Genomic DNA, 23358 nt, shown 5'->3' on the forward strand with positions numbered 1-23358 from the left:
CAAATTTTATAATAAATAACTTCCAATTTCCAAAGTGGTTGGGAAATATACTCGATATGATTTTATTGTTGTTCAGTTGCTAAGTCATGTCGAACTCTGAGACCGCATGGACTGTAGCACACCAGGCTTCCCTGTCCTGCACTCTTCCAGATATGATTTCAATCCTCTTAAATTTGTTAAAGCTTATTTCATGACCCAACTTTTGACCTATCTTCTCTGTGCACTTGAGAAGTATGTATATTCTGCTATTGTTACATGGGATGTTCTATATAGTCTACTAGGTTCCTTTAATCTAAAGTGTAGTTCATATTTTCTATTTCTTCCTGGTTTATTTTTAGGAGACTACTCCTGTCTAAGAATTTATCCATTTCTTCCAGGTTGTCCATTTTATTGGCAAGTAGTTGCTTGTAGTATTCTTTTATGATCTTTTGTATTTTGGTGGTATCCATTGTAACTTCTTTTTTTTTTCCATTTATTTTTATTAGTTGGAGGCTAATTACTTTACATCATTGCAGTGGTTTTTGTCATACATTGAAATGAATTAGCCATGGATTTACATGTATTCCCCATCCTGGTCCCCCCTCCCACCTCCCTCTCCACCCGATCCCTCTGGGTCTTCCCAGTGCACCAGGCCCGAGCACTTGTCTCATGCATCCAACCTGGGCTGGTGATCTGTTTCACCCTAGATAATATACATGTTTCGATGCTGTTCTCTTGAAACATCCCACCCTCGCCTTCTCCCAGATTCCACAAGTCTGTTCTATACATCTGAGTCTCTTTTTCTGTTTTGCATATAGGGTTATCGTTACCATCTTTCTAAATTCCATATATATGTGTTAGTATACTGTAATGGTCTTTATCTTTCTGGCTTACTTCGCTCTGTATAATGTAACTTCTTTTTCATTTCTAATTTTATTGATTTGAGTCCTCTCTCCTTTTTCTTTGATGAGTCCAGTGAAAGGCTTATCAATTTTGCTTATCTTTTTGAACCAGCTCTTAGTTTTATCTTTGCTATTGTTTTCTTCAATTCTGTTTTATTTATTTTTCCTCTGATCTTTATGATTTTTTCCTTCTACTATCTTTGGATTTTGTTTGTTCTTCTTTCTCTAGTTGCTTTAGGTGTAAGGTTAGGTTGTTAATTTGTGATTTTTCTTGCTTACTTAAGCAAGATTGTATTGCTATAAACTTCCCTCTTAGAACTGATTTTTCCATAGGATTTGGATTGTGATGTTTGTTTTCAGATGATATGATGCTATACATATCATGATTTGATGTTTGTTTGCAGATGACATGATTTCTATACATAGAAAATCCTAAAGATGCTACAATAAAACTACTAGAGCTCAGCAATGAATTCAGTAAAGTTGCAGGATACAAAATTAATACACAGAAATCTGTTGCACTTCTATATTCTAACAACAAAAGAACAGAAAAAAAAACAGAATTGAAGACCTATACTCTGAAAACTATAAGACCCTTATGGAAGAAATTGAAGATGATACAAATAGATGAAAATATATACTATGTTCTGGGATTGGAAGAATCAATATTGTCAAAAATGACTATACTAGCTAAGGCAATCTACAGATTTAATGCAACCCCTATCAAATTATCAATGGCATTTCTCACAAACTAGAACAAAAAAAATCTTAAAAGGAGTATGGAAACACAGAAGATCCCAAACAACCAAAGTAATCTTGAGAAAGAAAAATGGAGCTGGAGGAATTAGCTGTGGTCATCAAAACAGTATGTTACTAGTACCAGTAGATAGATAAATAGATCAATATGGAGCAGGATAGAAAGTCCAGAAATAAACCCACACACTTAGGTTCAATTAATTTACAACAAAGAAGGCAAGACTATACAATGGAGGAAAGACATAAATGGTGCTTGGAAAGCTGCACAGCTCCATGTTTTTTAAAAATGACATTAGAACCTTTTTTAATACCATACACAAAATATAAAATCAAAATGGATTAAAGACCTAAATGTAAGACTGAAAACTATAAAACTCTTAGAGGAAAACATACGCAGAACACTCTTTGACATAAATCACAGCAATATCTTTTTTGAGCCATATCCTAGAGTAATGGAAATAAAAGCAAAAGTAAACAAATGAGACCTAGTCAAACTTAAAAGCTTTTGCACAGCAAAGGAAACCATAGACAACATAAAAAGACAACCTTTGGGATGGGAAAAAATATTTGCAACAGATGCAACTGACAAGAGATTAGTCTCCAAAGTTTACAAACAGCTCATGTGTCTCAATATCAAAAAAGCAAACAATCAAACAATGGGCAGAAGACCTAAATAGACATTCCTCCAAAAAGACATACAGAGGGTCAGGAGGCACATGAAAAAATGCTCAACATCGCTAATTATTAGAGAAATGCAAGTCAAAACCAAAATAAGATATTGCCTCACACTGGTCAGAATGTGTAGTCTTAGTCGATCAGTCGTGTCTGACTCTTTGCGACCCCACGGATTGTAACCTGCCAGACTCCTCTGTCCATGGGATTCTCCAGGCAAGCATACTGGAGTGGGTTGCCATTCCCTTCTCCAGAGGCCTTCCCAACCCAGGTCTCCTGCATTGCAGGTCGATTATAGTCAAAACAGCCATCATCAAAAAATCTACAAACAATAAATGCTGAAGAAGCTGTAGAGAAAAGAAAACCCTCCTACACTGTTGGTGGGAATGTAAATTGGTATAGCCACTATGGAGAATAGTGAGGAGGTTTCTTTAAGAACTAAAAATATAGCTATTATAGGATCTAACAACCTCACTCCTGGGCATACATCTGGAGAAAAACACTGTTCAAAAGGGTACATGCTCCCATGTGTTCATAGAGCACTATTTACAATAGCCAAGACATGGAAACAACTTAAATGTCCATCAACTGATGAACAGATAAAGATGTGATTCATATATACAATGGAATAGTACACAGCAATTTAAAAGAATGATAATGCCACTTGCAGCAATGTTGATGGACCTGGAGATTATCATATTAAGTGAAGTTAGTCATACAGAGAAAGACAAATATATGATATTGCTAATATGCAGAATCTTAAAAAAAATTATACAAATGAACTTATTCACAAAACACTGACTTAGAGAATGAACTTATGGTTACCAGTGGGGAAGGGTGGGAGGGAGGGATAGACTGGGAAAAAAAAAATATAGTTCAAATCATTATTTCCTATTGATTTTCCATTTCCATTTTCCACTGTTGAAAGTGGTATTGAAGTCCCCAGCTATTATTGCACTACTGTCTATTTCTGCCTTCAGATTGTTAATATTTGCTCAGTATTTTATTTTGCCCTTCTCTTAATTTGTCTTTCTCTTTCTCTTCTTCTTCTGGGACTTCCACAATGAGAATAGTGTTTTATTTGTTGGTGTTCATAATCCAACAAGCATTCTGTACTCTCTTTAATATTTTTTCTTTGTTCTTCTCTGGCTGGAAAATTTCAAATGACTTGTCCTTGAGTTCATAGATTTTTCCTCCACTTTATACATCGTTTGTTGGTGCTCTGTATGTTGTTTCATTTATTGTATTCTTCAGCTTTCGAATTTGGTTCATTTTTATCATTTCTAGCTCTCTTTTCAACTTCTCATTTTGTTTATGTATTACTTTCTTAATGTCATTGAATTGCCAACCGGCCTTCTCTTGTAGCTCATTGAGTTTCCTTAAGACAGTTTCCTTGAATTCTTCATGAAGCAGTTCAAAGACATCCATTTATTAGAGGTCAGTTGCTGGAAAACTGTTCTGTTTCTTTGTTGGTGTCATGTTTCCCTGATCTTTTATGTTTCGTGTAGTGTTGCATTGATATATGCACATTTCATGGAAGAATTACCTCTTCCAAACTTTATAGACTAGATTTGTTGGAGAAAGACCTTCACTTGTGGGGGAATGAGCAGGTACCAGCTGGGTGGGGTGTGCCAACTCCAGCTGTGAGGAAGGTCCAGTAGTGTAGTCTCCATGCAGCTCCACCAAGTGAGGGCTGCGTTGGTAGCAGCCCTCTAATATTATTGGTATAAGGGCTGTTTGGGGTATGGATGCCTACCACATCTTTCCTCAGAGCATGCTAGTCATTTTGCCCTTAATGGGAGGTGTAATTGATGTTGCAAGGTTCATAGCCTGCACTGAATGTTAGGTAGATCTTCCTCTTTGCTCCGTGACTGTCATAGCCCTGTCAGGGTTGGGATCTAATCCCCAGTTGTTGGAATAGAAGCCCTAAGGGTCAGATTCCATAAGGTTCCATTGCCCTTAAGTGCAAGCTTTGTGCCAAAGGAAGCAAGTGCTATAGCAAGTGGGGCCCATATGATCACAGTGAACTTATGTACCTTCCAGGCAGGCATTCACAGTTCTGCCCAGTAGCAGCCCAAATTTTCATCCCTTCTCTGTGTGTTCATCCTAACGTAGCGCTATAGTAGCTCTGGGAGCGGGTGCTACAGCTGCAGGAATCAAGGTGGCTGCCCTGCTGCCTGGGACCTGGGGGGCTGCCTCTTTAAATCCCTCTTTTGAAATATTTGCTTCTGTGTTTCTTCCTTCTCCATCTTGTCAAACTCCTCTCAGAATTTTCTAAGTCCCTCTGCTTCTGTCATGACTGTCTTCTATATTGTTTTAGAAGGAAATCTGTTGCCCAAAGCCAACAAACCCAAAGTCAGCAAGGAGGGTCTCATATACCACTGTGATGGATTTATTCCACAGGTGTTGCTTTCAAATAAGTTCTGCTGTAAACTGTGTGGGTCTAGATTCGCAAGTACAACTTTAGATTCCCTGAGTGTAGGTTTTATACAGAATCCTTATGCTAAAAGCATGTGTTAGTAGAAGGGACAGTTCTGATATTTTAAAATTCCAAAATATTGCAACCTGCCTATATGGTTTGAATTGGTGTCAACCCAATACTAGTAACAGAATGGTAGAAGAGGCTTTGATACATTCAGTTTCTGTTTACACACAGGAAATTTGCTCCTCAGATCTGCCATTTATTATTGATTCTTTAAGGATTCAAAGTGCTTTCGTTTTGCTAGCTTTTACAAGAGGTTGTTATCGTTCCTATAGCCTAATTTGGTGCTTTCTTTCTCAGGTTTGGGAGGAAGTTTATAATCAGGTTGTGTTTCCTCCAGCTTGCCATTGCTGACACCTTTACAGTCATTGCCCCCAACTTCCTCATTTACTGTTCACTACGTTTCTTGGCTGGAATGTCTACTACATGCCTCCTGACAACTAATGTTTTGCTCAGTAAGTCAATGCTTTGTATCTTAAGGGTTTTCCAAGTCTTAACTCTGACCTTGAGACTCCATGTGTATTTGAATTAAAAACTGCGCTTGTGTTTTCTTTCAGCACTGGAATGGACAGAGTCCCGATACCAGGCCATGGCAACAACGCTGCTGATGGCCGCCTCTAGCCTGGGACAGACAGTCTTGGGAGGCCTGGCTTTTGCCATTCGAGACTGGCAAACTCTCCAGCTAGTGATGTCTGCACCAGTCTTTGTTTTATTTCTGGCCTCAAGGTATGAGCCTTCTTTACTCCTTTGTCTTGTGAGAGTCTGGGGTGAGAATGTACATGGAATCCGATACAAGAATTCTGTTTGGTCCTGGTCTATGCCTAAGTTTTGAAGAAGGAAATGGCAACCCGCTCCAGTATTCTTGCCTGGAAAATTCCATGGACAAAAGCCTAGTAGGCTACAGTCCATGGGGTCGGAAAGAGTCGGTCATGACTGGGTGACTTTCACTTTACTTCATATCTGAGTATGTACTCTTCTTATATGTGCCCTATGTACAATTTGAGAAGCAAAACAGGCAGACTTGCCAGATAAAATTAAGACCATTAAATGAAATTTGAATTTAAGATAACCAGCTAATATTTTTGTGAAATTATATCCTAAATATTGTAAGGTACATAATTATACTGCAATTTGTTCATGATATATATGAAATTTCTACCTAGGTTCTGTATTTTTGTTTGCTACTGAATAAAACACATGAAATTCCATTATATTCAAATTTCAAACAAGTAGCAAATAATTTTTTATCTAAAATATTGCATGGGGCATAATTCTAATAAAAAATTTACCTTTTTTACTTGAAGTTCAAATTTAATTAGGCACACTATTTTTACGTGCACACATGTAAATCCATGGCTGATTCATGTCAATGTATGGCAAAAACTAGTACAATATTGTAAAGTAATTAGCCTCCAACTAATAAAAATAAATAAATAAATAAACTAATAACTCCTCAGGAAAAAAAAAATATTGCATGGGGCATAGTTCTAATAAAAAATTTACCTTTTTTACTTGAAGTTCAAATTTAACTAGGCACACTATTTTTACATACTAAAACCAGCAATCCTAAAGACAGAGGATAGCAAAGAATCTTCTTCTGGGAATTCTGAGTCTTTTGCGGTCTTTCCATCCTTACTAATGAGACTTAACAAGTATGATGCAAACAGAATTGCTACAAAAATATTATCCCTACAGAGTAAAAAATCTGAAGGTGAGCTAGCCTCCATTACAATCTGTGATTATAGGTATCACTTTGCAAAAAAATTATGTGATACAGAAGATATGGACATTTTTCATTTTTTTAACTGATATTGGAGAGAGGAATGGGAAGCAAATTCACCTCCACAACTACGTAAAGAAAAAGCAGCATGGTTCCTCTATTTTAAATTAAGTCAGATTGGATCAGTTCAGTTCAGTTCAGTCACTCAGTCATGTCTGACTTTTCACAACCCCAAGGACCACAGCACACCAGGCCTCCCTGTCCATCACCAACTCCTGGAATCAGCTCAAACTCATGTCCATTGAGTTGGTGATGCCATCCAACCATCTCAACCTCTGTCGTCCCCTTCTCCTCCCACCTTCAATCTTTCCCAGCATCAGGGTCTCTTCAAATGAGTCAGCTCTTCACATCAGGTGGCCAAAGTATTACAGTTTCAGCTTCAACAGCAGTCCTTCCATTGAACACTCAGGACTAATCTCCTTTAAGATGAACTAGTTGGATCTCCTTGCAGTCCAAGGGACTCTCAAGAGTCTTCCCCCAACACCATAGTTCAAAAGCATCAATTCTTCGGCACTCAGCTTTCTTTATAGTCCAACTCTCACATCCAGACATCACCACTGGAAAAACCATAGCCTTGACTAGACAGATCTCTGTTGGCAAAGTAATGTCTCTGCTTTTTAATATGCTGTCTAAGTTGGTCATAGCCTTCCTTCCAAGGAGTAAGCATCTTTTAAGCCGTTTCAGGGCTGCAGTCACCATCTGCAGTGATTTTGAAGCTCCCAAAAATAAAGTCAGCCACTGTTTCCACTGTTTCCCCATCTATTTGCCATGAAGTGATGGGCCCGGATGCCATGATCTTAGTTTTCTGAATGTTGAGCTTTAAGCCAACTTTTTCACTCTCCTCTTTCACGTTCATCAAGAGGCTCTTTAGTTCTTCTTCACTTTCTGCCATAAGTGTGGTGTCATCTGCATATCTGAGGTTATTGGCCTTTCTCCCAGCAATCTTGATTCCAGCTTGTGCTTCTTCCAGCCCAGCGTTTCTCATGATGTACTCTGCATATAAGTTAAATAAGCAGGATGACAATATACAGCCTTGACTTACTCCTTTTCCTATTTGGAACCAGTTTGTTGTTCCATGTCCAGTTCTAACTGTTGCTTCCTGACCTGCATACAGATTTCTCAAGAGGCAGGTCAGGTGGTCTGGTATTCCCATCTCTTTCAGAATTTTCCACAGTTTGTGGTGATCCACACAGTCAAAGGCTTTGGAGTAGTCAGTCAATAAAGCAGAAATAGATGTTTTTCTGGAACTCCCTTGCTTTTTCAATGATCCAGCAGATGTTGGCAATTTGATCTCTGGTTCCCCTGCCCTTCCTAAAACCAGCTTGAACATCTGGAAGTTCATGGTTCACATATTGCTGAAGCCTGGCTTGGAGAATTTTAAGCATTACTTTACTAGCGTGTGAGATGAGTGCAATTGTGCAGTAGTTTGAGCATTCTTTGGCATTGCCTTTCTTTGGGATTGGAATGAAAACTGACCTTTTCCAGTCCTGTGGCCACTGCTGAGTTTTCCAAATTTGCTGACTTATTGAGTGCAGCACTTTCACAGCATCATCTTTTAGGATTTGAAATAGCTCAGATTGGATGGTTTTTTATCATTTGTTCTATCCACACTCTGAGAGTCCCTTGGACAGCAAGGAGATCAAACTAGTCAACTTAAAGAAAATCAACCCTGAATACTCATTGGAAGGACTGATGCAGAAACTGAAACTCCAATACTTTGGCAACCTGATGCAAACAGCTGACTCATTGGAAAAGCTCCTGATGCTGGGAAAGACTGAAGACAGAAGAAGAGGATTACAGAGGATGAGATGATTGGATGGCATCACCAGTGCAATGAACATGAACTTGGGCAAAGTCCAGGAGATGGAGGAGGACAGGGAGGCCTGGCGTACTGCAGTCCATGGGGTCACAAACAGGCAGACACAGCTTGGCAACTGAACAGCATGCACAACTTTGCTCTTCTCTTTAAGAAGACTCAGGAATGACAATTACACCCCTACCCCTAAGAAGGCTGTTCAGAAGAAGATTATTGTCTGAAAATGACTCTCCCTCAGAGAAATGATTACAGACATATTAATAATACAGTGAGGTGAGTTCATTTAGACTGGAGGATGTAGTCTCTGTCAGTCTCATCCTTTATGTCACTACATCCTCATGACAGTTCTACAGAGTATATGGGACTGCCTCCTTGTTACACAGATGATAAAATCAAGGCAGCTATAAGTAACTCGCTTATGTAGCCAGATTCCATCATAACTGGTAGGAGCAGGAGTGATTCCAAACTGTGTGAGCCTTTGGCATACATAAATCACTTAAGGGCCCTTATTTTAGAAAAATGACACATTATGAAGAGACATTTTTTGTGCCCTTACAAGAACCTTGACAAAGGCCTCTACAAGTAAGGATCCCTCATGTTTCAGCTTCATGAGATCACTGGTAAATTTGCCTCTGGTTGAGAAGGGAGTCAATATGACTCCAGCCTGCAATCTCAATAGTGAAGTAAACCTCACAGAGAGGTCATCTTGTTTTCCCCTAGTTATGGTACAAGAGAATGTAAGTTTATAAATTTTGGTATAATCCAACAGGTGGTAGGCATCAGACTGGAGGGGAAAGGCATCTCTGGACAAAGGCTATGTGCAAAATGGACAAGTGAGAGATGACTACACTTTTGTCCTACTCTTTTTTTTTTTAGGTGGCTGATAGAATCTGCTCGGTGGTTGATTATTATAGACAAGCCTCAAAAGGGCTTAAAGGAACTTCACAAAGCGGCACACAGAAATGGAAGGAAGAATGCTGGAGATACCCTAACCATGGAGGTGAGGAGGCTGGGAGTTGGTTATAGAATGCAAGAAAAACATATATGTTATTCTTTATATTATTTATATGTCATATATATCATTCATATCCATAAGAGGAAGGGAAAGTAAGATCACAGTGGTGGTTATGAGGCTTCTTACCTCACTGTCCAGTTTCTCAACGAGTATCAACATTGTTTGTATTGACCTTGGCACAGAACACGTTGCTGCTAAAAGTAGACACAGATATTTTACTTAACAGAGGAAAAGAGTACTAATTATTAACAACTGGAAAGACTGAGCATTGGTCACACATTAACTTGGTAAGGGAAAGTAATCAAAGTTAATTTATTCTTTACAGTTCAATGTTCTGATAGCCTTTTTTCAGGGCAACAAGACCAGAAGGAAAGGTTCATGACTGTGCAGAATAGAGCATATGGAGCTTCATATTTCTGTTCATTAACTCACGAATACTTTGATCCATGCTATCTACTTAATGCCTACCTATGGCAAGTTTGGTTCTATCCCTGGAATTATGACAGTGAACACAAAAATACAAATCTCTGTTTTGTTAAAGTGACAGTCAACTTACCACAAGTCCCAAGGGTAAAACTGACTAGGTATGCCTCAAAGAAGTGATTTTCTTTTTTATTTTCCTTCCTAGCTAAGTAAAACATTGTAGACCATTAAGTGACTCATTCATCATATCATGCACATACATAAAATACTTATCAAGAGATTAGTGTGTGAGACATGTTATTTGGTCATGAATAACAGAATAAGCCAGGGTCCCAGCCTTCAAGAATCTTTCATATAGATATGAGGGGGAAAGTAACAGATATTTTTTGATCTAAATATTTGCAATGATAGGGGATAGAAAGATTTCTATTGAAGACCCTGAAAAAAGAGCCTACCTTCATTTTATTGGGAAAAAAATTAATAATTAGCTGGTTCAAGAAGAGAAATGCAACATTTCTGGAAGCATATTCAATGACATATCTAATGAAAATTTTTATACTCCCAAAAGAAAGCAGCGGCTCTTTTTAAAAGAGATTTGAATAAGGAGAAGCAAAATGCTTCTGAGAGTTAAGATTCCACTGAAGATGGGGGAAAGGAATCAAAGCATGCTCAGTTGTGTCTGGCTCTCTGCAACTCCATGGACTGTAGCCCGTCAGGCTCCTCTATCCATGAGATAGTCCTGGCAAGAAAACCAGAGTGGGTTGCCATTTCCTTCTTCAGGGGATCTTCCTGACACAGGGATTGAAGCTGTGTCTCTCACGTCTCCTGCATTGGCAGGAGGGTTCTTTACCACTGAGCCACGTGGGGAGAAATCAAAGTTTCTCCCAAAATGAACCCATTACACGGAGATAATACCCCTGAGGGTCCTTGACATGATGGAGAATATGTTGGTACATGCTTTCAAAAGAAAAAAGAAAACCTCTAAATTGGTGTTGGCCTACGGTTCTTTTAAAACTGCATTGATAGAACTCTATCTCATACAAAATTAGACTGTACCAACTTACTTCTGAGGAACTATCTTTATAGTCAAGCCCAAATCTAACATTTTGCCTACCAGTTTGGCCCAGTACAGAGAATGAAAGATTTGATCTTACAAGGGCCAGGCACATAACAAAAACAAGTCATACAAGTAAGAAGTAAGACAAGAATAAAGTGCTATCAAAGTGAAAGGCAGTTGACAATCCCCTCAGTGCCAGGGGAAGGAAGGGAGTTTTGCACAAGAGGAACAACTGGGATTTGGTTTACAAGACGGATTCACTGCATGAATGACTACTCAGTATTAATTTGATTTTTTCATTTTGTAAAAGTAACTTAGAAATTTGTGATCTTAATCTTGTTTTAACTTCATCTGATGAATGGCCTGACACACCCACTTCAATCATAACTTAAATTTGTTCCACTTACATCCACTCAAATATCAGTTTATCTTTTAACAGGACTGTAATTGTTTTACGATGTTGTGTTAGTTTCTGCTGTACAATGAAGTGAACCAGCTATATGTATACATATATACCCTCCCTCTTGGACCTCCCTCCCACCTTCCATCCTTCCCACCCATCTAGATCATCACAGGCACCCTGTGCTATTCAGCTATCTATTTTATACATGGCAGTGTATATATGTCAACCCTAACCTCCCAATTCATCCACCTTCCCCTTCCACTACTGTATACATGTGTCTGTCTTCTACATCTGCGTCTGTATTCCTGCCCTGCAAGTAAATTTATCTGTACCATTTCACATATATGCATTATTATTACTCCAATCTTGAATGTCTGAGAGCCCAGTATATAACACATCTCTTTTTCCCAAAACACATACAACTTAGGTACAATTTTAAGTTCACAGAAAGACAGAAAGCAAAATCTTTGTTTTTTCACTCCAGTGAAAATTGGAATAATAGATGTGACTTTAAATATCTAGCCCCAGAGTATCATCAGCAGGATGAAGGGCTAGGAGGGGCCAACACTTGTCTCCCCCTTAAAAACAATAAAAACAATAAATAAACAGCTTGTTGTTGTTGTTTAGCCACTAAGTTACGTACGACTGTTTTGCAACCCCATGGATTATATCCCACCAGGCCCCTCGGTCTGTCTAGGGTTTCCCAGGCAAGAATACTGGAGTGGGTTGCCATTTCCTTCTCCAAGGGATCTTCCTGACCCACATCTCCTGCACTGACAGGCAGATTCTTTACACTGAGCCACCAGGGAAGCCCAAAATAAACAACTACCAACCGACAAAAATAGCTCTGGAAAAAGGCTGGACTACAAGGACAAAACAGCAGAAACACAAAAGTCAGAAGGATATCTGCATAGAAGAAGTGCAGGAAGCATTTTACCTGTATCACCCTGTGCTCCAACCCAGAGTAGCCTGGTAACAGGAGGAGTCCCCATGCAAGGATATTACCCTATGAGGAAATGGAGAGCAAGATACTTCTGCAAGCCGCAACCCTCATGGACTTTTACAGACTTTGCTTCTGAGGACTCACGTAGGCTTCACCTGTGCTGATCAGATGTCAGAGATACCTGGAGTCCTAGATACTGTGTTTCTTCTCCAAGGCTGCCACTGCCACTGTGGTGAGACCTTTCCCCAGGAACCCCAGTCACTGTTGTGTCCAGCTCTCTGGGATCATGACTGCACAGAATTAAGTATCCTTTCATGAGAGAAATTCTCAAAAAATCAGGTATAGAGGCAATGTACCTAAATATGATAAAAGGCCATATATGACAAGCCCATAGCTAACATCATACTCAATGGTGAAAAGTTAAAAGCCTTTCTTTAAGATCAAGAACAAGAGAAAGATGCCCACACTCATCATTTCTATTCAACATAGTTTGAAATCCTTACCATAATAATTAGGAAAGAAAAATAAATAAAGCCATCCGGGTCAGAAAGGAAGAAGTAAAATCAATTCTGCTTGCAGATGATATGATCTTATGTACAGTGTTGACATGAAACAAACAGATTGCTAGGTATTTCTCCAGTAAAGATGGGTTTATTCAGGATCAATAGAGAATTGCATTTCAGGGCTTGCAACCATGGTGAGCCATGTGCAAGTTCCTGCATAGGAAGGGAAAGAAAACACCTTTGTGGGGAGGAAAAAGCAGTTGGGAGATCTTTTATAGTTAACAGAGAGTCCATGGCTTCATTGGTTTGTCCTTGCCAGGAAAGAAAAGGAGTCTTTCTTCTTCCTGTTGGGCTCTACTACTATCACAAGACATGGAAGCTCCCCCTTCTAATCTCTTGATTCTATCTAACTGAAGTTTCTATTTATTAAGTTTATACAATAGAAAATCCTAACGACTCCATATAAAAACCTTGTTAGGACTGATAAGCAAATTCAGTAAAGTTGAAGGATAAAAAAAATCAATATTAAAAATTAATTACATTTCTACACACTAACAACCAACTATATGAAAGAAAAATTAGGAAAGCAAACCCATTTACAATAGTTTAAAAAACCAATAAAATATTTAGGAATAATTTAAGCAAGGAGGTGAAATTTTTCTGTATACAGAAAACTATAAAATATTAATGAAAGAAACTGAAGACACAAATAAATGAAAAGATATCCCATGTATTGGGTTGGAGTAATTAACATTGTGAAAAATCCATACTACCCCAAGTAATATGCAATTCAATGCAATCTCTATCAAAATTCAAATGCATTTTTCTTTGAAGTAGAAAAAACTATCCTAAAACTTGTATGGTACCACAAAAGACCCTGAATAGCCAAAGCTATCCTGAAAAGGAAAAACAAAGTTGGAGGTATCACAAATCCTGATTTCAAACTATATCACAAAATTATAGTAATCAAAACAGTATGGTGCTGGCATAAAAACAGGCACAAAGAATGGTGGATCAGATAGAGAGCCCAGATACAAACCCATACATAAATGTCCAACAAGATTTTAATAAGGGAACACACAATGAGGAAAGGATAATCTCTCCAATAAATGGTATTGGGGAAACTGGTATTCATATGCAAAAGAATGAAACTGAGTCCCAGTCTTACACAACTCACGAAAATTAACTTCAAATAGATTAAAGACTTAAAGGTAAGTCCTAAAAGCATAAAACTCCTGGGGGTGGGGGTGGAAACAAGAAAAAAACTTCTTGACATGAGTCTTGGCAATGTTTCTTGAATAAGACACCAAAAGCATAAGCCACAGAAGCAAAAATAAAAAGGTAGGACTGCATCAAACTAAATAGCCTCTGCACAACTGAGAAAACAATGAATTGAAAAGGGAACTTACAACTTGGGAGAAACTAATGTATGGCAAAACCACTACAGTATTGTAGAGTAATTAGCCTCCAATTAAAATAAATAAATTTATATTAAAAATACAAGTTTCAAACCATATACCTGATTAGGAGTTAATATTCAAAAAAATATATAAATAAACTATTAACTTTTATCAAATGAGCAAATAATTCAATTTTAAATGAGCAAAGGATCTGAATAGATATTTTTCTAAAGAGAAACAAATGGCCAATAGGTATGTGAAAAGGTGCTCAGCATAAATTTAGGGACATGCAAACTAAAACCACAATGAAGTATTATCTCACACCTATTGTCAAAAAGACAAGAGATAACAAATGTTCACAAGGATGTTGAAAAAGGAAAACCTTACACATGTTGTTGATGGGAATGTAAATTGGTACAGCCATTGTGGAAAATGCTATGGTAGCATTTGTGGAAAATGCTACCAATGGTAGCATTGGTAGTTTCTCAAAAAGTTAAAAACTGAGCTACCATATGACCCAGCAATTCTACTTCTGGGTGTATATCCAAAGGAAATGAGATCAGTATCTTGAAGGGAAATATGCACATCCATATTAATTTATCAGTTTTCATAATAGACAAAATTTAGAAATAGTCTAGATGTCCTTCAGAAGTTAAATGAATAAGAAAGTGTGAGATACACAGACATATGCAACGGGATATTATTCTGACTTTTAAAAATATAAGGAAATCTTCCCATTTGCAGCAACATGGATTAACCTGGAGGGTATTATGCTAAGGGAAATAAGCAAGACAAATATTTTATGATACTATTTACATGTGCAATCTTGAAAAAAGAAAAAATCAGTTTCTTAGAAACAAAGAACAGAATAGTGGTTGCAAGCGGCTGGAGAAAAGGAGAAATGGGGAGACATCGGTCAAAATGTAAAAACCTTTAGATATAAGTCTGGGGATCTAATGTACAGCATGGTGACTATAGTTAATGATAACGGCATCCAATGAATGCTTCCCTGGTAGCTTAGATGGTAAATAATCTGCCTGCAGTGCAGGAGACCTGGGTTCAATCCCTGGGTCAGGAAGATCTCCTGGAGAAGGGAATGGCTACCCACTCCAGTATTCTTGCCTGGAGAATCCCATGAGCAGAGGAGCCTGGTGGGCTACAGTCCATGGGGTTTCAAAGAGTCAGACACAACTGAGCAACTAACACTAACACTAATATATACAAAATAGGTAATCAACAAGGGTTTACTGTACACTTTATAACATGGAATAATAGTAAGTATTTTATAATAACCCATAATAAAAATAACATGAAAAATTTTATGTATATGATTATATGCATATTATAAATCAACTGTATTTCAATTAAAAATTAATAAATAAAAATCTTTAGTTAATAAGTTAATAAGGATCCCAGCAGTACTAGATGTAAACTGATATGCACATTTGTGACTACAAATCTCTGTGAGAAAGGCATTGTTTTTTGTTCTCTAAATATCCTAATCCTGATTCTCTGATTTATTCATCTGTTTATTCTTCTTTTTAATGACAAGGACACTGAGGCTAAAAGATATTCAATTAACTTCTCAAGGTACATACCTGACAAATGGCAGAGCCATTGTATAACACCAGGTAATAAAGCCTGGGCATAAAATATACTTCTCCAAGATCTCCTATGATTTTGTCCTTAGATTTAATGCTAGGCATTTTATTCATGAAGGCACAACATGCTAGGATTTTCCTTAAAGAGGCTGACTCAGGGACCAAAGTTAAGGTTGTCACAAGAATTAGTCTCCTTCCTGAAAAAAACTTTCCTACCAAGAGCAGCCAACTGAGAACCAAGCTCAGTTGCCAGACTTTCAGGCCCCTCTCATAAAAATGAAGCTTTGGACCTAAATTCAAGTAACTCTTCCTTTAGTGGCTTCCTGGCCTGAATCTACAATCTTGACACCCCTTTTGATTCCCAACAGGCAAACTAAGTCTTATGCCAAAATGTCACTGTCACTGCACAATTTCCCTTTAACTCCATGATTCTCCATTCATAGTACTGTACAGCTGTCATTACATATTCAGTGTCTATATTTTCCAGTAGAAACAAAGGGAAGTCATCTACCTGGTCCTCTGTTGGGAACCTCACAAAGCCTACAATTGTGTGACCACTGAAGAGTTTGTTTTGTTGAAGGTCCTGAGATCCACCATGCAGGAGGAGCTGGAGGCAGCGAAGACCAAACCTTCTGTGTTTGACTTGTTCCGCACACCCAACCTGCGTAAAAGGATCTGTCTCCTGTCCTTTGTGAGGTGGGCTTCACACAACACATGAAGGCTGTTAAAATAGTGGAGATGTGATTGTATTTGTTATTGCAACATCTATAACATGCTAGAGGGACAGATTTGAGACAAAGCATAAGGAAGTTAAGAATATGGTTGCTATGTTTGGTAAAACTGAAAAGGTTATGAAAAGGCAAGCACAAAAGCAATTATACGATGAGTTCTGCTTGTCACACCACCCTGCCAGGTTCATCAAACAGATGCTGAGAATGTCAATCATAGCACACAAATGGCTATAAGTTTCTTGGCTATAAGTTTCTTCACTTTTTCTAATTTTAGTTAAAGTAAAACTACAAATAGTAAAATGAACAAATATATGTTGTCCAATGAATAATTCCATATATAGATAGCCATCACCCAGATCAAGGTATAGAAAAAAAGCCAAATTTCTAGAAGGATCCATCATATCTCCTCTACAGCAAAACTCTCTCCCTGAAAGTGTAATAATAATTATGACTTCCATCATTATACAATCATTTTATGATAATTTTAAAGTGATAATCTTGCAAGGAAATATTTCACAAAATAGACCATTCCTTAAGAGTTTATCGCCAACCACTCCCTGTCTGGGCCAATATTATCGCAATTTGTAGGGCCTATAGTCTAAACTTATGTGTCTTTCACCTTTGTTCACCATAGATTTGCAAATGTGCTGACCCATTTTGGCCTGACTCTCCACCTCCAGCACTTGGGGAGCAATATTTTCATGTTCCAGATTCTCTTTGGCATAGTCACCATCCCAGCCAATGGCGCTGCTCTTTTGGCCCTGAATCACCTGGGCCGTCGAACAACCCAGATGCTTTTCATGTTTCTGCTGGCAGTCTCCACTCTAGCCATCACATGCGTGTCTGAAGGTAAGAAAAGACCAAATAGTCAAGAAAGAAAATGTCTTCTCTGCCCTCAATTCTCATAGGTGTGTACTGGTCACAGCTATTTCGAGCAAGAAGAAAATGGAGATTGGGTTCTAGCAATTCCCCAAAACCAATCTGGAGTTTTAGTACATGTGTAATCTAAGTCACTTCAGTCTTGTCTGACTCTCTGTGACCCCGTGGACTGTAGCCCATCAGGCTCCTCTGTCCATGGGATTCTCTAGGCAAGAATACTGGAGTGAATTGCAATGACCTCCTCTAGGGGATCTTTCTGATTCAGGGTTTGAACTTGCATTTCTTGCCTCTCCTGCATTGACAGGCCGGTTCTTTACTACTAGCGCCACCTAAGAAGCCCCAGGTGTTTTTAGTACATATTCTGCTATAAAGTTGCTGGGAAAAGAGCCAAAGATCCGTCAAGGTTGGCTGTGATATCATGTCCAAGAAGTATCTGGAAACTGATACCATGTATTACTGACAGTTTCTCTAAGATAGCATTTGATCACTTGGTTTTGCCCCATCACACTTCATTTGGGTGTTTGCTTTGCTTGTTTTTTTCCATGCAGTACAGCCTGCAGGGGTCTTAGCTCCCTGACCAGGGAAGCAACCCAGGCCCCCTGCAGTGGAAATGCGGAGCCTTGATCACTGGATGGCCGGGGAAGTCCTGCCTTTTTATAGTAAACATGGAGGAGCTAGGGGCTTCCCTGGTGGCTCAGCAGTAAAGAATCTGCTTGCAATGCAGGAGACACAGGTTCAGTCCCTAGGTTGGGAAGATCTCGAGGAGAAGGAAACAGCAACCTACTCCAGCATTCTTGCCTGGAGACCCCCATGGAGCCCGGGGAGCTACTGTCCATGAGATCTCAAAGAGTTGGACACAACTTAGCGACTAAACAACAGCAACCTGGAGGGTCTAGACCTTGTAACTGCATCTCATGCAAGGACACAATACTGTCACTTCCTCTCTTCAGGCTCTCTCTTTTTTTTAAATTAACTTATTTATCTTAATTGGAGGCTAATTACTTTACAATATTGCAGTGGTTTTTGCAATACATCGATATGAATCAGCCTCGGGGGTACATGTGTCCCCATTCCTGAACCCCCCTCCCACCTCTCTCTCCACCCCATCCCTCTGGGTTGTCCCAGAGCACCAGCTTTGAGTGCCCTGCTTCATGCAGTGAACCATGACATTTTATTCCATGATTCTGTCTCCAGAATGTATATATATTCTCCAACTCTGGTTTAGGGGTGCGGTCTTGACCTCAAGAAAACAAAAATTTCTTATCTTCAGGCAGAGAAGAAATATCCATTAAGAACAAGTCACTATAGTTAAGGGCCTCTCTTAGAATCAATTTCACTGAATTCAGCAATCATGTGTAATAAATAAGGGAACCCAGATGGTCACCATGCTTCACCTGACTCCCAGTGTGCAGTTATATATTTTACATGATGCTTGATTAGCAGGTTCCATTCCTCATCTTTTTTTTATTATTATTATTGGAACACAATTATTTTATACTGTTGTGTTAGTTTCTGCTGTATGAAAAAATGAATCAGCTATATGTATACAGAGATCCCCTCCCTTTTGGAGCTCCCTCCTACTCCCCCATCCCACCCATACACCTCATCACAGAGCACTGAGCTGAGTTTCCTGTGCTACATAGCAACTTCTCACTAGGTAGCTATTTTACACATGGTAGTATATATATGTTATACTATATATATAGATAGCTAGATAGATAGATTCCATACATATGCATTAATATACAGTACTTGTGTTTCTCTTTCTGACTAACTTCACTCTGTATGACAGACTCTAGGATCAGCTACATCACTACAAGGGGTCCAACTTCATTCCTTTTTATGGCTGAATAATATTCCCTTATATATATGTGCCACCTCTTCTTTATCCATCCATTCATCTGCTGATGGACATTTAGGTTGCTTTTATGTCCTAGCTGTTATAAACAGTGCCACACTCAAATTGGAGTAGATGTGCTTTTAGAATTATGGTTTTCTCAGGATATATGCCCAGTAGTGGGATTGCTGGGTCATATGGTAGCTCTCTTTTTAGTCTTGCTCCTCTCTTCATCTTGAACAGCATCAGCAGAGCAAGTTTGCTGCCTTACAATCAATGTCACTCCAATGTTGCAATATTCTTGTGAGATTTTTCTGTAACTGGGTGGAAACTGACTGAACCTTGCCTTCAGTGTTTCTTGAAGGCTAGCATTCTTTCCCTTGTGAAGGTCCTTACTCCCACTTTTTTAACATTATTCTAAATCTAGTTACTCTTCAAACTGTTCATTAACATAGCAGTTCTGCCCTTTTATTATATTCTTCTGCAATATAAGTCCCTTGTAAATATTGCATATGCACCAATGTTTCAAACTCCTGAGGATTTAAGCGATGATCATATCCCTCAGAAACTGCCAACAAGAGTTCTACATTCTACCTCAAGGGCAGAGGAGACAGAACAGAATTAGTGCCAGAGAACACCTGCTGGTCTCACCTTCCTTTTCCTCTTTTGCAAATCTCAGACATTCAAGGAGAATTGAGAAAATAACCCTTTTATTTGTCATGAGCCGTAAAAAGTAGATAAGTCACATTTCTCAGCCTATTAGACACTGCGGCTTCTCTACAGGGTATACTTGCAAACACCTCCATTCAGATCTTCATTTGTAATTGTTGGAATGTAATTGCTTCAGCTCAGATTTCATGAGTCTCACTGGTCTTTCTCTCTCCAGAAATGCAGGCCCTGCGTATGACTTTGGCAGCTTTAGCAGTAGGAGTTTCTTTTGCCTCATTTACCAGCAATTTTTGCCATGGAAGTGAACTAATTCCTACTGTGTTCAGGTATACTGAAATCTCGTGGATACTCTTTCAGGATCAAAACAGACCTTTCTGAATTAACTGACATTTATTGAAGGAAGAAAAGAAGATTGGTTAGTTATCAAGGCAATCAATTATAATTACAGAACACCAGCAAATTATAAGCAAATTTATTTAAAGAAGACTTTGTTGGGTACTGGGTGATGTCCTTAAATGCATCATCTTATATAGTCTTCTGAACCACACAAAGGATAGATGGCATGAGTAATGATATCTTTTTTAATGATCAAACTGTGTTTTAATGCACTTAATGTACTTGAATTTGAAAAAAATCACTTATGACTAGTAGAAAATTTCAAAAGCAAGCATATGTCATCAGCCTTCTCCACTGCTATGCTATCTCCCATAATCAAAGCACAATAATAGATCACAAATTATATTGCAGATTTGTACATGACTTTCTTGTATTATTGTTTATACCCTAAGGGTAACATCTGTGGGAATCATGGGAATTGCTGCTAATATTGGGGCAGCCCTGGCTGCCCTCTTGATGATCCTAACGGTGTATTCCCCTCACCTGCCCTGGATCATCTACGGAGTCTTACCCATCCTCGCTGGTCTTGTTGTCCCATTCCTTCCTGAAACCAAGAATAAGCCTCTGCCCGACTCCATCCAGGATGTGGAAAATGAGTGAGTAAACCCTCTAAGCGTCCCTTGGGGGAGCTGTGCACTCAGGGTCTGTGACGAGGAGGGCAAAACATGAATTGAGACACTGTCCCCCAAACAAGCTAAGCTCTAAGTTATTTCCAGGTGATCAGTGCCTTTGGTTTAGCTACAGTCTCATCCCTCCCCCACAGTGACCTCAGACTCCCCCAAGCTTCCCTGGATCACCCAGACCAACAGCAGTATGCACCAGTAGGTTTAGTGGTGAAGAAGCCAAAATTAGATGCCTTGGTGTGACATACACACCCTGAAGGTGTTTCACAAACATGATCCAAACACCGGATTCTCATTCCTCAGACCCTGGCAGACCTCAGTCAAGTGGGGGCAGTAAGCTCTCTGAGATTGTTGGTGTCTGTAGGTCTGTGACCTTCCCAGGTCACTGAAGACCTGAGGGAGACCAGGGAGAAGACAGCCCCTCCCCTCCCACAGATAACGATGTATCTCGGGGGAAAGAGTCCTATTGTGTTGCCTGTGAAATTCGAACCATCTGACTTTCCCTGGAAATGAAATGTTACAAGAAGAGAAAAGAGTAGTAAATATTGGGATCTTAAAGTGATGACTGGGAAAGGATTCTATGACTTTCTGTGTTCCATTTGCCTTTTCCAAAGACTTTTGACCAACGCAACGGTGTCCATAAGTAAAAGTAGAAACTATCGAAGCTGCCTTCCCAAATTTTGCTCTGGGCGTTTGGTCTTTTTCTTCACAAGATTCATTCCAACTCTCAGAGCAGAGGTCACAATTTTCACCCAAGCTGGTGGACAAAAGATTAGCTTATTCTAAAAAATAAACATGTAGGGCATATAGGCTTCTTCCATGTCTTTTCGTTTTTGTGTTTGCTTACTGGTTTATTTGTATTTGTCCTAGGGAAAAAAGGTCAAGAAAAACAAAGCAGGAAGATACTTTCATGAAAGTGACACAGTGTTAAGGGATTCCGGGAATGAACTGTTCATCAAAGAGGAAGAAAAAATTGGTGTCTTTCCTAATAACAAAATTTGAAAAATAAATAAAACAAAAGATACAATAAAAACATAGATCCCATTTACAATTGCTGTACTAATTGCTAAATATTCAATACTTACAACCAATCATTGTAAGACGTATGAAAGAAAATAGAATTATAAAAATATTTGTATTAGAATGTTTATGTAATGGTAGAAACCTAGTGTAGTGAAAACACTAGTGTTTTTTGCTGTTACTTGGTAGAATAACTGGTAGGGGAATTACAATAAAAAAACTATATTTTTTGAGATATTAAAACTTGTTCCAAATATATTTAGAAATTAATAGTAGACAAGATGATTCAGAAAAAGAGGATTATAGAGTGGATTGAGCTGCTTGTTAAGTGGAGAAGCATGTGCAAGTCTTTAATATTGTAAGCTATAATAGTAAAAAAGAAATAGTAATAGCAGATGCATTTTCAAACTAAAAAGAAATCCAGAAACAGACCATAGTATTTTAACATTTAATATATCATAATTTGGTTATAAATCACTAGAGGAAATAGAGTATTGTGCAAAATATAGCATTAACCATGTGTTTAGAAGTTGCTAATAATTTGATCACATAGTAAACCAGAAAAATCTACCTGAATAAAGTTAAATGGAACAAATAAACAAGAGAGATGATTGTACTGCTTTCTTTCTGTTTTGAATGACTTTTATCTCATTTTCTTACCTAATTGCTCCAGCTGGGACTTCCAGTACTATGTTGAATAGAAGTGTCAAGAGTGGACATTCTTGCCTTGTTCCTCATGTTAAAGGAAACACTTTCAGTTTCCCCTGTTAAGTATAATGTTAGCTGTGGGCTTCTCATAGATAGCCTTTATTAAGTATAATGTTAGCTGTGGGCTTCTCATAGATAGCCTTTATTATTTTGAGGCAATTTCCTTCTATTCCTGTTCATTAGTGTTTTATCACAAAAGGGTGTTATTTTTTGTGAAATTCTTTTCTGTGTTCATTGAGATGATCATTTGATTTTTATCCCTCATTCTGTTAATGTGGCATGTCACATTATTGACCTGATGTGTTGAACCATCCTTATATATGAAGGGTAAATCCCACTGGGTCATGATGTATAACCCTTTGAACAAGCTGTCAAATTATTTCCTAACATTTTGTTGGGAATTTTTGTGTCTACATTCATCAGGAATACTGGCCTATAACATTCTTTTCTTGTATTAATAGTATCTTTGGCTTTGGTATCAGGATAATGCTAGCCTCAAAGTATTACTTTGGGAGTGTTCCCACTTCTTCAATTTCTGATAGAGTTTTGAGAACTTGTGTTAATTCTTTAAATGTCTGGTAGAATGCACCTGTGAAGCCTTCTAGTCCTAAGCTTTTCTTTGTTATAACATAGTGTATATGTGCTTTTCTTTGTTCAGCATGCTCAGTCATGTCCGACTCTTTGCAACCATTTGGCCTGTAGCCCTCCAGGCTCCTCTGTCCATGGAATTTTTCAGGCAAGAATACTGGAATGGGATCTCCTC

The 23358-nt window shown here is 38.5% G+C and overlaps 1 protein-coding gene across 2 annotated transcripts in view; it reads left to right on the plus strand.

Moving 5' to 3' along the window:
• The window catches only part of LOC110151932 (organic anion transporter 7-like), a 30787-nt gene extending 8284 nt beyond the window's left edge, over positions 1-22503 (plus strand). The window contains exons 3-10 of one of the 2 annotated variants that reach the window (XM_020915401.2): positions 5092-5246; positions 5349-5517; positions 9264-9387; positions 16298-16428; positions 17098-17312; positions 20066-20174; positions 20637-20840; positions 21738-22503. In XM_020915401.2, coding sequence (XP_020771060.2) covers positions 5092-5246; positions 5349-5517; positions 9264-9387; positions 16298-16428; positions 17098-17312; positions 20066-20174; positions 20637-20840; positions 21738-21798 — 1168 coding nt within the window. In that variant the 3' untranslated portion in view covers positions 21799-22503. The remainder of the gene's footprint in view (positions 1-5091; positions 5247-5348; positions 5518-9263; positions 9388-16297; positions 16429-17097; positions 17313-20065; positions 20175-20636; positions 20841-21737) is intronic. The other variant, XM_020915402.2, reaches the window with a different exon arrangement.
• The last annotated feature ends 855 nt before the right edge of the window (positions 22504-23358 follow it).

The sequence above is a fragment of the Odocoileus virginianus genome, chromosome 28, assembly GCF_023699985.2.
Source record: "Odocoileus virginianus isolate 20LAN1187 ecotype Illinois chromosome 28, Ovbor_1.2, whole genome shotgun sequence".
Taxonomy (NCBI): Eukaryota; Metazoa; Chordata; class Mammalia; order Artiodactyla; family Cervidae; genus Odocoileus; species Odocoileus virginianus.